Raw genomic sequence first — 15328 nt, 5'->3', positions numbered from 1 at the left:
CTCCCTCATTATCAGATTGTACAATCCTTTGAAGTCACACACTTTACTGCCCAATAACCAACCTTCCAGAGCCTTAGCAGCACAGTCAACAAAGTCAACCCAGTCTTGATTTTGTGCCTTTTGGGTGTCTCTGAAGTTTAACCTGTATTGTTCAGTGGTTAGGCCAAACCCATCTATTAGTGCACTTTTCAAGACCTGGTAATCATCAGCATCCTCTTCTCTTACAGTGAGGAGCTTATCTCTACCTTTGTCTGCAAAGAGGTAAAGGAAGTGGCATTATTGTCATCCTCCTCATCCGCATCCTGGTGGTCTGTGTTCGGCTATCAGATCAGCCTTCCCTCTTCAAGTCCCCTATTGTAAATAGGTTCCTTAAAGGTTGGCAACGCTCATTTCCTCCAGCTCCCTTCCTTATGCTTCAACCGGACCTGAACTTTGTCCTTACATTCCTAATGTGTGCTCCTTTTGCACTGCTTCATAATTGCCCTCTGAGGCTTTTCACCATCAAGATTGCCTTTCTGGTGGCAATTACAGCTGCCCGGATGGTCATGAACTACAGGCGTCGTCTCAGTCTTCATACTTCTTCTTCCCAGACAAACCGGTCCTTCGTCCCAAGCATCCTTCTTGCCGAAGGTGGTAACCTTGTTCCATGTAAGGCCAATCCATCACCTTGCCTAATTTTCATGCTCCACCTTATCCCTCCAAGGAAGAGGAGAGGCACCACCGGCTTGACCCAAGAAGAGCGTATCCTTCTACCTTGACTCACAAAACCCTTGTGGGTGGACGATCAACTCTTTGTGGGATATGTCAGGATCAAAAAAGCGAAGGCCGTGTAAAAGTGAAGCATCTGCCGATGGATCATGCTCTGCGTTAAGATCTGCTACACATTGGCCAAAAAAAGACTTCCAGAGGGTTTGCGTCCTCATTCCACCAAAGCAAAGGCTGCGACCACTGCATTAGCATCTGGACATCTGCCAAGCAACAACTTGGGCATCGCTGCACATGTTCACTATACACTACTGCCTGGACCGTCAGGTCCGTCGGTATGGCCACTTTGCCTCTTTGGCCCTTCTGGACTTTCTGGTTTTCACAGACCCAGCTCCAGGAAGGAATTGGTTGGATATTTATTGTGAGGTAAGGAATATATGGCTTGAAGTCTCTATAGGATCAAAATGTTACATATCTTCGGTAACGCCTTATCTAGTAGAGACTCTATCTAGCCTTAGATTCCTTACCGACTCACCCATCCTTACCACTCTGCAAGCAGATTTTAGAATTAAGGGCAGCTCCCCTTTCCAGGGCCCTAATTTTATACCAGTAGTCAGTGTTCTTTGCGGCTCCATGCATCTCGGTGGAAAGTTGAGAAAAGAAACTGGTGTCAGCGCGCTGGGGTGGCGCGTATTTAGACACCATGCGCGTCACTTCCTACGCAGAAGACGACATGGAACCGACCAATGCCATCTAGCAGCACTAAGGGGAACTGCTCATGTAAAATGGCTGGATCCAGCCTGACGCCTGGGGATAATTCTAACGTAAGGAATCTGCGGCTAGGTAGAGTCTCTACTAGATAAGGCATTACCGAAGGTAAGTAACTTGTTCATTTTCAACACAGTATTTTTATATTGCAATATTTTTGTCCAAACACCTTCCAAGTTTGTTGGTTTGCCCTTTTCCCCATGCCTTTCCCACATCTGACAATATGGTTTGTTGCAAATGTTCTCATTGGTGCCATTTAGTGCCACCCTCAACATTGTCCTTTTCTTCACAATTGGGAGTCTCTGAGCTGAGCAGGCTGTCTTCAATGAGCGATGAATAGTTTTTCTTTTATTATTCATTGCCAAGAGACTTAGGTTCCAGAGAGACTTTAACATGACACGTTGTGCAGGTAGTTTTAGGAAAGGCTTGCAAAGAGTATGAATATCATACTCAGGTGCCTGATTCAGACTCATATCCCAACATATATGCACATTACGACAAGGGTCCCAGGGAAAATCACATTTGTCAATATTATGTGGGCATATATCAGGATGTCAGTTTGTCCAAACTCCCCTGTTTTCTTACTTTTAAATCTAGGGCAGTAGTCTCCAGCATGTCGTTTGCGAGCTACCAGTAGTTTGTCGCCTGTCTTGAAGTAGATCGTTGCTTTCTCTTGAGTCTGGGAGTATGCAGCTGTGTCCCTGCAGATGATGTGTTTTTAACTTCGCTTATCTGGTGATACAGCGAAAGGTGACAAGACAAGCATGCACTCCACCTTCTCCTTAAATAAACAATACTGCTGCCTCAGAAAGAAGCCTGTCCATAAATAAATGGCTCAGATCGGAGCACACTGTTTGAAAACTTTAACCCTGAACAAAAATTGTCATCATGAACTTTTATTTCATCAAACTCAGTCTAAAATATTTGGAGGTTTGTTACCCTACATCCAAAACACACATTTTTCAGAGTTGCACAATGCTTATTTTCTCTTCGTCTTTTTTACTTATTTCTCTCCTTTTTTCTCTGCATCATTTTCTTTCTTTAATTTTTCTTTTTATTCTTTCTTTGTCTCTGTTCTTTCTTTCTTTCCTTCCTTTCTTTAAGAGTACTTTAATTCTCCAGTATTGAATCTTTCATAGATTCACATGCTTGTATCTTCTCCGTCGTCGTGGTGGGAGCCTCACGGTAAAAGAATAACATAGCAGTAAAAGAAACAACTGCCTGGAAACCATAGAGAGTATATCTTTGTGTAATCACTCATCCTCATTATGTGGTCCAAACAACAGCCAATCAGCAGCCAGCCCTGAGATACACCATCCCCAGCAGAGCCACCATACCTCAGATTTCCAACCGCCATCGTGTGAGAAGGAGTCTCCCTGAGCCTAGCTCAGTTTGTTTCTTTGCTGAACTTTTGACCCTCAACAGTTGGAAGTGAGGTAATGATTTTTTCATCTATATTTCATTCAAAATTTCTGAAAGCTTTAAAAAGAGACTCTTCAGACCTTGCAGATCCTGTGGGAAACCCAGATTATTTTCTGAGGACCCACATAAGGAGTGCTTGTACTGTCTGTACCCCAAGCACGTTCCAAAAGAGTGCAAGCATTGTCGCACCTTCTCTGCAAAGACACTTAAGGACAGAGAAGCACACCTGTTATTATGGCTTCAAAAGAAGAAAACCACAGACTCTGAGTCTGATGGAGATTCAAAAGGACATTCCTCTAAAAAGCATAAGAGGGAATCTTCTGAGGAGAAAGGAGAACAGAAAAGGCAAAAATCCGGAAAATCTAAAGAAAGAGAATCATCCTCTTCTTCTCTGCCTCATACTCCACACAGAACTACCTTGGAGACGAAGGCTCCATCGTCGTTGCCGTCGTCGAAGTCTAAAGAAATTCCTTTCAGCTCACCGACGAAGGCGTCGACGACTCTGACGAAGATCTCCTCGTCGACGACGACCATCTCGACGACGACTGCATCGTCGACAGCGGTTATGACGACGACTCCGTCAACGGTGAGTGTGAGGCCATCGTCAACGTCAACATCTGTGCTGTCGACGATCCCGTCGACGAGCAAGCCGTTGACGGCGACTGTTTTTAGATCTCCGACTACAAAGTCCTCCACATTCACCTCAATTAAACGTTTTGCTCCGTCGACGGGCAAGAAAGCAGAGTTTTCCACGCGAAAAATTTCACCGCTTCTTCCATCCACTATTCTGGATTGTCAGGAGTCTGACGATGAAGGGCCTTATGGTGTAGCCTATAGTCCCTCTCAACTGCACATTAAAAGTCAAGAGTCAGATGAAGAAGAATTCCAAGAAGTTCAGGAACAATTCTCCTTTAAAATCGTCCGGTTCAGGGTTCTAAACGTTATGAATCTTTCCATCCAGCTTATAATTATGAGTAAGAGGAGGAAGCGAATCCCAATGTCCAGGAGGACTCTATGTCAGTACCTATATCCTTAATATCTGATTTATGGCACATGATAAACAGTTATTATCGTCATTTTCCAGAAGATAATGCTCCGGACTCCACCTCAGCATATATACCACAGACAGTTGTTCAGACACCAGTGATTAAATCTCCGTCTCCAGTGCAAAGAGCAGACACCCCAAAAATAACTATTCGGGATAACCTCATGGAGAGCGATCACGAAGACCAAACAGAGGAAGGAGAGATACCCCAAGATGACATCGTAGGAGATGAAAGGGATCAATATATTATTCCAACATCACCGTTATCTCAGGCGAGCTCCCCTCCAGAAGTCATTGCCAGTTTCCATGATCTGATGGAAAAAGCCTCGAAGAGGTTTGAACTTTCATTACCTGTGAAGGAGAATTAATGTTTTCTTTATGATCTTAAGGAAACATCTCGAAAATCTGTAAGAGCTATCCCGATTATCCAACATATATGGGATGAAGGCCTGAAATTGATGAAAAATCTGGCCTCAGTACCAGCCTCAATTCCAAAAATTGAGAAGAAATACCGTGCTCTTGAGACGTCTCCAGCGTGCCAGATTGGACAGCTACGTCCTGAGTCCGTTTTTACGCAGGCAGCACAGAGACGCTCCAAAAATCCGGTCTCTTCCTGTTCGGCTCCCCCTGACAAGGAGGGTAAGAGGTTGGATAGCGTGGGAAAGCACTTTGCAATAATGGCAGCAGCTTCCATTAGGGCAGCAAACGCACTAGCTCTCATCAGCAGATACAATAGACAAATGTGGTCGGACATCGCCCCAATTCTGTCCCACCTTCCGGATGACAAGAAAGAGGAAGCAACTACAATTCTCCAGGACGGAGCCTGAGCAGCCTCAGAGTCCATTGACATAGCTATGGACATTGTGTCAGTGGGCTTCAGGCAGATGGCTGGCTGGAGCGGTGGCGCTTCGCAGGCAAGGATGGCTTGAATCAACATCTTTCAGACCTGAAGTCCAGGCAAAAATCATGGACATGCCTTTTGATGGGGAGAGTCTTTTCAGGAAGCACATTGATGAAGCGCTTCAGGGGATAAAGGCAGACACGGCTAGAGCTCTGGGGTCCTTACAGCAGGGCCGTTTTCAATCTTTTTGTGGTAGTGGATCGAGAGGACAATACCATCAGCGATCCTCCTTTCAATCAAACAGGTACCAACCTTACCAACAGCAGGGGTACCGTCAATTCTCCAACAATCAGCAGTATCGGTCCTCTAACACCACCTATCATCGGCAGGCTAGGAGGAAACCTGCTGCGAGAGGAAAGACACACGACTCCGGCTCACATCAAGCAGATCCATTACCTCTCTCGTTATCTCAATCATTGGCAGTCAATAACATCGGACAAATGGGTGTTGGATATTATAAAGCAAGGCCACACCCTAGAATTCTTGCAAAAACCTTCAACTCAACCACCTATTCACAGAAAGCAAAACCATCTTTCGGCCCTCAAGGCAGAAGTCTTAGCTCTCATTGTGAGAGGAGCAATAGAAGATGTTTCCCCAGAACAACAAGGCAAAGTATTCTATTCGCACTTTTTCCTTATAAAGAAAAAGCAGTCTACCAAATGGAGGCAGGTAATGGACCTCAGGGATCTGAACAAATACATAAAGAAAATTTTGTTCCGCATGATGTCTTTGCAGGAAATACTCCTATTACTACGCAGAGGAGATTACATGACATCATTAGACCTCTTGGATGCGTACTTCCATATCCCAATTCACAGAAAGCACAGACAGTATCTGCGGTTCGTGGTGGCGGGGCGCCATTACCAATTCAAAGTATTGCCCTTCGGCCTCAAATCTGCACCAAGGGTTTTCACAAAGTGTATGGCGCCGATCGCAGCACACTTGAGGCAGCAAGGTCTCCAAATGATTCCATATTTGGACGACTGGTTGATAAAAGGTGCATCGTACCAGGAATCGCAACGGTCCCTAATAAGTTGCATGGATCTATTCCAGGAATTAGGGCTTCGGATAAACAAAGAGAAGTCTTCCCTTATCCCGGCACAATCACTTCAATTCCTCGGAGCAATGTTAAATACTCGGGAAGCGAAAGCATACCCTTCAGAAGAACGCATACGAAAGATTTTGCGTTTAACAGCATCAATAAAATCAAAAAGGTCCACTTCAATCAGGATCTTCAAATCTTTGCTGGGAATGATGTTATCCTGCATCACATTGGTTCCCAACTGTCGCCTGCGCATGATACAACTGCAAGAATCTCTACACAAGCAATGGGTTCAAGCCCTGGGTTCATTCGAGGACAAACTCAATATCAACACTCAGATCAAATGCGAACTATCATGGTGGGGCATCAGGGACAACTTAACAAAGGGTCTCCTCTTTGAACCTCAGTCTCCCAGTTACGTCATGACATCAGACGCTTCCTTACAAGGTTGGGGAGCACACTTGCAAGACCTAGAGATTCAAGGTCATTGGTCAACTCAAGAGGCAACACTGCACATCAATCTATTGGAATTAAAAGCAGTATTCCTGGGTCTTCAAGCCTTCCTTCCCAGAATTCGTGGCTCGCCTGTCCTAGTCAGGACCAACAGTACGGCAACAATGTTTTATCTTCTGCAGCAAGGTGGCACGAAGTCAAAATCCCTGTCAGCTCAAGCCCAGGAAATTTGGAATTGGCTCTTACAGCACAACATCGCTCTGCAGGTAGAGCACGTTCCTGGAGTACACAACACAAGGGCAGATTACCTAAGCAGATCACCTTCCATTTGCCACAAATGGGAACTGAATCACGATCAACTCCTACGAATATTCAGTCTATGGGGCAAACCGAAATTAGACTTGTTTGCGAATTAACACAACAAGAAATGCACACATTTCGCAAGCAGATTTCTGCAAAAAGGATTGAGAGGAAATGCTCTGCACGTTCGCTGGATAGGGATGTTTGCATATGTGTTTGCCCCATTCCCTCTAATTCCGAGGATTCTAAGAAAAATGAGGTTGGAACCATGCCACATAATTTTGATAGCCCCGGCTTGGCCGAGACAGTTCTGGTACACGGAACTTCTCCAATTGTCAGTGGAACCCAGAGTGCAATCTCCAATAATACAGGATCTAATCTCCATGAAACAAGGACAGATTCTTCACCCGCACTTGACCTCTCTAAAATTGTCAGCTTGGAACCTTATGAGCATGAATTTCAATCGTTAGATATTCCTCAAGAATGCCAAGAGATTCTAGCAATTTCTACTAACAAAACCTATACAGCAAAATGGAAGAGATTTTGCAATTGGTGTTTAACAAGAAATGTACATCCTTTTAATTCTTCTCCAGAGCAAATACTTCCGTATCTACTTAATCTAGCCAAGGCCGGACTTTCTCATGCATCAATAAAAGTACATCTGGCGTCTATCTCCAGATACCGCAGAACACCAGATTGTCTGTCGCTTTGGTCTCAAAGACTGATTAAAGAGTTCCTAAAAGGTTTGTTTAGACAGTACCCACCAATTAAACATCCACCGCCTCCTTGGCAGCTCAACATGGTTTTGTCTCAACTAATGAGAGCTCAGTTCGAACCAATTCACAAAGCTGAATTGCAGTTAATCTCATGGAAAGTAGCTTTACTTCTTGCCCTCAATTCGGCCAGGAGGGTCAGCGAGATCCAAGCGTTTTCGGTTACGGAGCCATTCCTACAATTCAGACAAAGTAATTCTCAGGACAAATCAAAAGTTTATTCCTAAAGTTCCTACGACTTTTCATCTCAATGAGCCAATTGTGTTGCCCACATATTTCAAGAACCCTTCCATTGCTGCAGAAAAATCTCTGCACACGTTGGACATTAGAAGATGCCTCAAATTTTACATAGAGAAAACAAAATCTTTTCGTAAAACAAATCAACTGCTTATTGCTTATTCTGGGCCCAGGAAAGGTTTGGCCCTCTCATGAACTTCCATTTCTAGATGGATTGCATCTGCCATCGTTTTATGTCATGAAAAAGCAGGAAAACACGATAGTGCGCCCTCATTCCACTCTGAAGATGGCAACTTCAACAGCGTTGCTGGCAGGTGTCTCGCTTCCGGACATTTGCAGATCGGCAACTTGGACAAATGTACACACGTTTACCAGACATTATTGTCTGGACACGCAGTGGAAAGCAGATTCAGCAGTGGGTCAAGCAGTTCTGCGGCTCCTGTTTCCCTAAGGTACTTGTCTTTCACTATATGGTTTGTTTAATATATAATTGTGTATATTTATATTTTCACAGCTGTTAAGGTCAGTTTCGTAGTTTTTAATGAATCTTTTATCTTACAGCAATTTCAAACTATGCAGTATAGCGTTTAAAAAAAAAAAGACAACGCAGAGCCCTAGAGACAAAGGGGTCTATCCTAGAAATGCTATATAGGATAAGGACTGCTGTCTATTCTGATACAAGCATGTGAATCTATGAAAGATTCAATACTGGAGAAAAAACTAGTTACTTACCTGTACACTATGGTTCTCCAGTATTATCTTTCATAGATTCACATGCGACACGCCCACCTCCCCGTTTCTTCTTAGGTAGACCGCCTTTATCTCTGGTTTCATCCGTAGCTCACTCTTGGGCTCTTGGAAATCTGAGGTATGGTGGCTCTGCTGGGGATGGTGTATCTCAGGGCTGGCTACTGATTGGCTGTTGTTTGGGCCACATAATGAGGATGAGTGATTACCCAAGGATATATTCTCTATGGTTTCCAAGCAGTTTTTTCTTTTACTGCTATGGTTATTCTTTTACCGTGAGACTCCCACCATGACGACGGGGAAGATACAAGCATGTGAATCTATGAAAGATAATACTGGAGAACCATAGTGTACAGGTAAGTAACTAGTTCTTTCCTAAAGCAATCTCTTTTTTTGGTTTATTACTTTGTGTTTCATTTTGGCCTCAAATATATATCCGTTGACTTGGGTATGACTACAGAAAAATACTCACTAGCAGAGCCCTATGAAGCCTGCATGCACATATGTTGCTAATCGACATAGTTACGGATGAAATGTATATGTTAAAAAAATAGTTTTCTGATTTAGTTTATGTGTGTCAGTTTGTGCCTTGGAGTGCTTGGGCATTTTGCCATAGAGCAGTAAAATCTGAATGGTCGGCCCTGCAATAATATTTTGACCATTGCAACAGCAAGTAAACATTATTCTTAATCTTGAATCTTTAAGACCGAGTCAATATTTGGATCTCTTGACTGCAATCAATGGACTTTAGCGCAAGATAATGGAAGTCTTTCAGGCCCAATGTCGCATAATAAGTATAGTGTCACCCCCTCTATTTTATGACAAAAAAGTGACACGCGCCTCTCTAAGGTCAAAGTGAAGGGAGTAAACAGCTCGGGAATATATATATAGATAGATAGATATAGATATAGATATAGATATAGATATATATATATATCGCAGATTTGCTCCTTCTGCTCCCACACGCCCACTGGTAGTTGGTAAACAAATTTCTCCAAATCCAACAAAGTAAGCGCACACTCAGGGGATGGTTATCTCAGCCCAAGATTTATTGCCAGTAATAAATCTTGGGCTGAGAGAACTATTCCCCGAATGTGTGCTTACTTTGTTGGATTTGGAGATATATATATATATATATTATCTACTGGCGGTCGCCAGTAGATAGTTATAGTTAGGAACGTGTTTCCATAGGAAATCCGCAACATTCTATTTGGAATAACTTTGGCGCCGGTCGACGAATCCTCGCGAAATTTTCAAAACTAATGGGGCGCTACGCTCCGCTCCTACCCTGAAAGTCTCGGGGGGATTCGTCAAGCGGGGGCTGAGAAAAAAGGGGGGTCCCAAAACGCGTTTTCCCCATGCATTTTCCCATAGGACCTTTAGTCCGAGCTACAGCCCGAACGGCTGAACAGAATTACTTGAAATGTGGCAGAGAGGTAGTCCTCAGGTCAAGGATGTACCTTTTGTAGGTCTGGTGTAAATCTGTTCAGTAGGTCCTGAGAAAATAGCATTTAAATCAATATATATCTGTAAGCGCGCTCCGTGCGCTTACGGTAAGCTTACCGTACGCGTACGGTGCCGTGCGCGAGCTCAATACTGATTGGTGGTTACATGACTGTAAACATTCGAATCGGTCGAAATCAGGAAGTGTCGGCCGCCATTTTCTGCCTCTCGCACTGAGAAACAAAGGTGGGGAACGTGAAAAGGGGCAACGAAGAGAGTTGCAGACCCCCTAGTGTTTGTCAGGGGGTCCAAGAAGGACCCAAAAGTACGGAAAATACATTTAATAATTTTTAAAAAAAATCGCGGAGTGCGCGTACGGTAAGCACAGCAAAAAAAAAATAAAAAAAAAAAATAAAGAAGTAATCACATTTATTAAATAAATTAAAGGACCCACAAGGGAGAAAAAAACAAATGTTACTGTGTAAAAAAAGGCGAGGCGCGCACGGCATGGACTGCGCAACGTGGGCCCTCGGTGCGCAAAGCGCACCGAGCGCCCACAGCGCGCGCACCGTGCGCAAAGCGCACCGTGCGCGCAGGGTGTGCGCACAGTGAAAAACCAGAAAATAAATAAATAAATAAATACATAACTTAGCATTTAAAAAACCGTACAAATTCACTGAAAAAACCATAGGTTTCACACACGTTATAGTTAGGAATTATCATTTACAAAACCTTGCAAATTCACTTAAAAAACCATAGGTTTCACACACGTTATAGTTAGGAATTATCATTTACAAAACCTTGCAAATTCACTTAAAAAACCATAGGTTTCACACATGTTATAGTTAGCTGTACATTTCACTCGTAAAAAACCAATGAAATTCCACGTTATAGTTAGATCAGGTAACTATAACTTGCGCGACCGCAATCTACAATGTGTAATTTCAGATGTCATCATTGATGTCATGAGTGATGTCACTGACCATGTCATGAGTGATGTAATATGTGACGTCATCAGCAGTTTATTGTGGTCGCGCAAGTTATAGTTACCTGATCTAACTATAACGTGGAATTTCATTGGTTTTTTACGAGTGAAATGTACAGCTAACTATAACATGTGTGAAACCTATGGTTTTTTAAGTGAATTTGCAAGGTTTTGTAAATGATAATTCCTAACTATAACGTGTGTGAAACCTATGGTTTTTTCAGTGAATATATATATATATATATATATATATATATATATATATATATATATATATATTTATATATTTTATTTCTTTAGAGGGTCCAATCCCCATGCAGACAATGGTGGCACTGTATCACATCTATACAGACCATTGTCCTGGTGATCACCTGACCTCCCCTGAAGTTATCAGATACACATCATTTTTGGAGCTTAATTCTTGCAAGATCTGATGGACGTACATAAGGTCGATAAATAACTGAAATGTTCCATCATAAATCTACTTGAGCATTAAGTGCTGAAACAAGGTGACTAATGCCCAGCTCATTAAATTGAGTAACTGAAACCTTTTCGCCTGTGGGCCAAGTCATATGTCATAACTGAAAACGCTATCAAATAAAACTCCTCTTTATAATTTTGTTTGCTAACGCTTGAGCAAGGATTCTCTCTTTAATCTGTAATTTGCAAAATTGACAATTAACGTGGGAGGAAACCTAGATGGTTTATTCTGATTTGCAGGAATGCTATGTGCACGCACTACTGTTGAATTTTCATTAAAAACAGCCAATATATACTCTTTCATTAACTTATCAATCACTGTGATTACATTGGAGATTTTTTGTTTATGTTCCGTTACACCATCAATCCTCAAAATCTTCATGCTTTGCTTTCAATATTTTGATTTCTTTTTCATACTTTCTACTTTTTTTCATACTTCTGAATAGAAATTTGCTGCTGATATTGGCTATCGTCTAGGTCAGAGATCCGCTGCACTAGCTCTTCTAACTGCTTCCTAATACACTATGTATATTGTGAATGTGCCTACTTGAGCTCCTGTATTAAGGAACTGTGCAGTGGATAATCCTTACTGAGACAATCCTTGCCCATTGATGGAAGTATAAATTTGTAATTTTTGGATGCATCCTGTAACATCATATCATGACAGTTACCAGCTCCTGCCAGCTGTGAGGACTCGACCAAAAGATTAGCATCATGCTCTTCCAAGTAGACACAAGAGAACTATCAGACTGTTTGATTGGTTTCCCCTTTAGCTTATTTGTTGAATAGTCGGGTTTGTACCAGTTGTTTTTAAAGCTGGATGGTTGAAGCTTATAATGAAGCATCCTGGTAGCATTAGGTGATTTTTAAAACCTGGTAGAATCTAGAGGATCATCAATAATACCATATGATTACCTTACTCAAAATTGATTATAAGATTATTTCTAAATTACTGAACAATACAGAATAAATAAAGTAGCAGTCTCATTGATCTATGAAAATCAAAATGGTTTTATCACAGGGCGTCAATTTCAGGTCTTAATATGAGCCAGTGGTTGCCGATGGTGCCTACTGGCACTCTTTTTTGGGGACCAACACGTATATTTCCTCATCAGCTATTGACTGCAAGCAAAAGAAGGAAAAATACACAAATGGAAAAGAAGGAGGAAGAGAAAGAAAATGATCAGAAAGGGGATAATACAGAGAAAGGCAAGAGTGAGATTAAGGGGCAGGCAGTCTCTATAAGTGGATTAAAGAGGCCTGAGGTGAATTAATGCTTCTAGCCAGCAAGAAAGCTTTTGGCCACATGACCTAAGCAAGTCTCTTAATGATATTAGATGCATTCAGTTTTTCTTCACAGCTCACAAGGGTCCTTAGCAATCTGTATAAAGGTGCGTCGGCTATTATCATTTTGAATTTGGTAGAAACAGGCTCCTTGAAGGTGAATCGATAAAAAAAAGACACAGCTGCCCCTTATCACATGTTATATTTCCTTTTTTCTAACCCGTTGCACTTGCTATCTGAATTGACAAGAGCACAATGCATCCACTACATAATATACTAAAGGTTAATCTTTAGATGGATGATGTGATGCTGTTTTGAAACCTATAAGGATTAATACTGATTATGTGTCAAGACTAATGTGACTATAAAATGAATCAGCAAAAGATAAATACTCTTTTTATTAATTTCTACCCTGAAATACTCCTTAATAAAATTCAGAAGGCGCACATTGTTAATCCCAAACTTCATTTAGAGAAATATGTCTCTTCAGATTTAGTAGGTTTTCCTGATCTAAATTAAATGCTTTTGATAAAAAAACTAAATCCCCATTTCAGTGATGGTACTCCCTCTATTTAACAATTGTGTGGCAAGTTGTTTAAATAAATATATTGGTTTTACCACTTTTTACTTTTGTATTTTCAGCTGCTCCTGTTTAAAGAAATTTAAGGGATGTTTTCATCCTTTCATTAGGGAAATAAATCTTTCAGACTGTCACTTAACACTTTAAATCTGCCTACCTCTAAAGGAGGTCTTGCATTGCCTAATTTAAAAATTTACTATTTACCTATTATTGCTCCAGATTTTAAAATGTGCACTTATATATATTTATTTTTGTAATACTTGATATGCTCAGCGATTGTAGATTTGGTAACATTTCCAAATTATCTATGTTACCCAAAAACGTTCATTATAATATCTTACAATAGTTCCATAGGAGAGAATAGCTTTTTTACCTATTTTTCTGTCATATGTTAATTCTGCAACTCGGTTAAACGGTTCATTAGTGACGGAGCAGTATTTTATCGCCATAATTGAAGTATCTAGATGGCAAGACAATGTTTTTTCTAAGCTATCACATTATATAATGAACAATGATTGAACAACCAGGTTGCTCATTGAACTAGACATAAAAGGTTGTAAGACTCGATTCTTGTGGTCGTTTAATGACATTCAGCATTTTTTAATCTAAAGTAGACCTAAATGTAATAAGAAATAATAGTATAGAATCAGTTGGCTTCTCGAAAAACTCTCTTACAGAGTTAAAGAAAATGGATTTATTTTTTTAAAAATCACACAGAAATGGGAAATCCAAACTCATATTAGCTTGACATTAGATATATGGAAAATGATCAATGAGATGAATTTCCGCAGTCTGTGGTACTATACCAAAACGCAGTGTTATGCTAAAATGTTGATATATTGAACAACTATTTTTTTGTGTAAGATTAATGGAAGTATTAACCTGCAGCCTTCTGGGGAGTTAGGAAATTTCATACATTATGGTCTTGTTCTCAATCTCTGCTTCACAATTATGGGAGTATATTTTAAGTATGGTCAAGTACCCAGAGTCTAAGAAATTCTAAAGTAGCTCTACTTTGATATGCCTCACACATAATATGTCTTATATAAACGAGAAAACTAAATAATTGATATTTCGAAATTAATAGCCAGATATTTGAGACTACAAAAATGAAAAACACAGTTCATTAGCCTTCTTTCAGAGTGGTAAGAAAAAATTCAAAGAGGTAAGTTTTGTATTAGCTTGTTTGTAGCTTTCATCATAACTAGTGAAAGAATCACTGAGCTGTGGTAAAGTTTTCAGTAATCCTAATTGTAAAGTTGATTTATATGTCCTACATATATGCAATACCCTTTATTGTTTTTGAGTATCCTATTCTTGATTATTTGTATGAGCAATAGTTTTGTGTTATTTCCCCGTGAAATAAATAAAAAGTACAATCAATAATGACCTATGAGTCTATGTCTCGTACTGTTCCAGTGTTTTCTCGGGCTATGGTAATTTCTACTATTTCTAAAGAATACATTTCCTCGTAGAGTAATTTTTGAGTCCTTACTCAGTCCTTTCTATGAGACATTTCAAGTGGAAGGAGGAGAAGGCTAAAAGGAAAGTACTCTGTCCAGTAGATGGGGGCACATGTCTCTTCATCGGATAAATCGAGCCATCCCATTCACATGGTAAATTTCGTCATACCATGTGTGAAAAGTGAATTTCACATTCACTAGATTCTCCACAGCAATTAATTGTAAGTGTGGCTCATAAATGCCCCTTTCTTGGATGGAGAAGCTCCAAATTGCTGTGTGGTTCATGATAGTATGCAAACATATCAGGTATAATGCTGCACCTTTTTAGTCCCTTCTCACAGTGATTGCCCTGTACTGCCATCTGATTGACCCAGATGCTTGATTGCTATTACAGAGGATTATGAACAGCTTGTGGAGGACATTGTGCGAGATGGAAGACTCTATGCCTCAGAAAATCATCAGGAAATTTTGAAGGTCAGTGGATTGTTAGTTCCACTCTTTGTTTTCTATCTGCTTTTTAGTCTCTGGTCTCATTGAGGGCGCCATTCCTTGTCCAAGGGATGCACACAATGAAATCGCAGAAAGAAAATTGTAATTTCCATTTGTATGGATGTGTGAGGGATCTTATTTTCGAAAAGAAGCTACAGCAGCAGGTGCCCTAAACAACACATTCCAATTAGGTAGCCTTCATTGAAAAACA

The 15328-nt window shown here is 40.9% G+C and overlaps 1 protein-coding gene across 1 annotated transcript in view; it reads left to right on the top strand.

Annotated features, from left to right (window-relative positions):
* Positions 1-15328, top strand: part of SCUBE3 (signal peptide, CUB domain and EGF like domain containing 3) — a 1455403-nt gene that overhangs the window by 1419121 nt on the left and 20954 nt on the right. Inside the window, exon 22 of the mRNA XM_085651134.1 lies at positions 15023-15102. Within this exon, the coding sequence (XP_085507260.1) occupies positions 15023-15102 (80 nt within the window). The remainder of the gene's footprint in view (positions 1-15022; positions 15103-15328) is intronic.

The sequence above is a fragment of the Triturus cristatus genome, chromosome 1_1, assembly GCF_964204655.1.
Source record: "Triturus cristatus chromosome 1_1, aTriCri1.1, whole genome shotgun sequence".
Classification (NCBI taxonomy): domain Eukaryota; kingdom Metazoa; phylum Chordata; class Amphibia; order Caudata; family Salamandridae; genus Triturus; species Triturus cristatus.
This window is presented reverse-complemented; position numbering and strand designations above follow the sequence as displayed.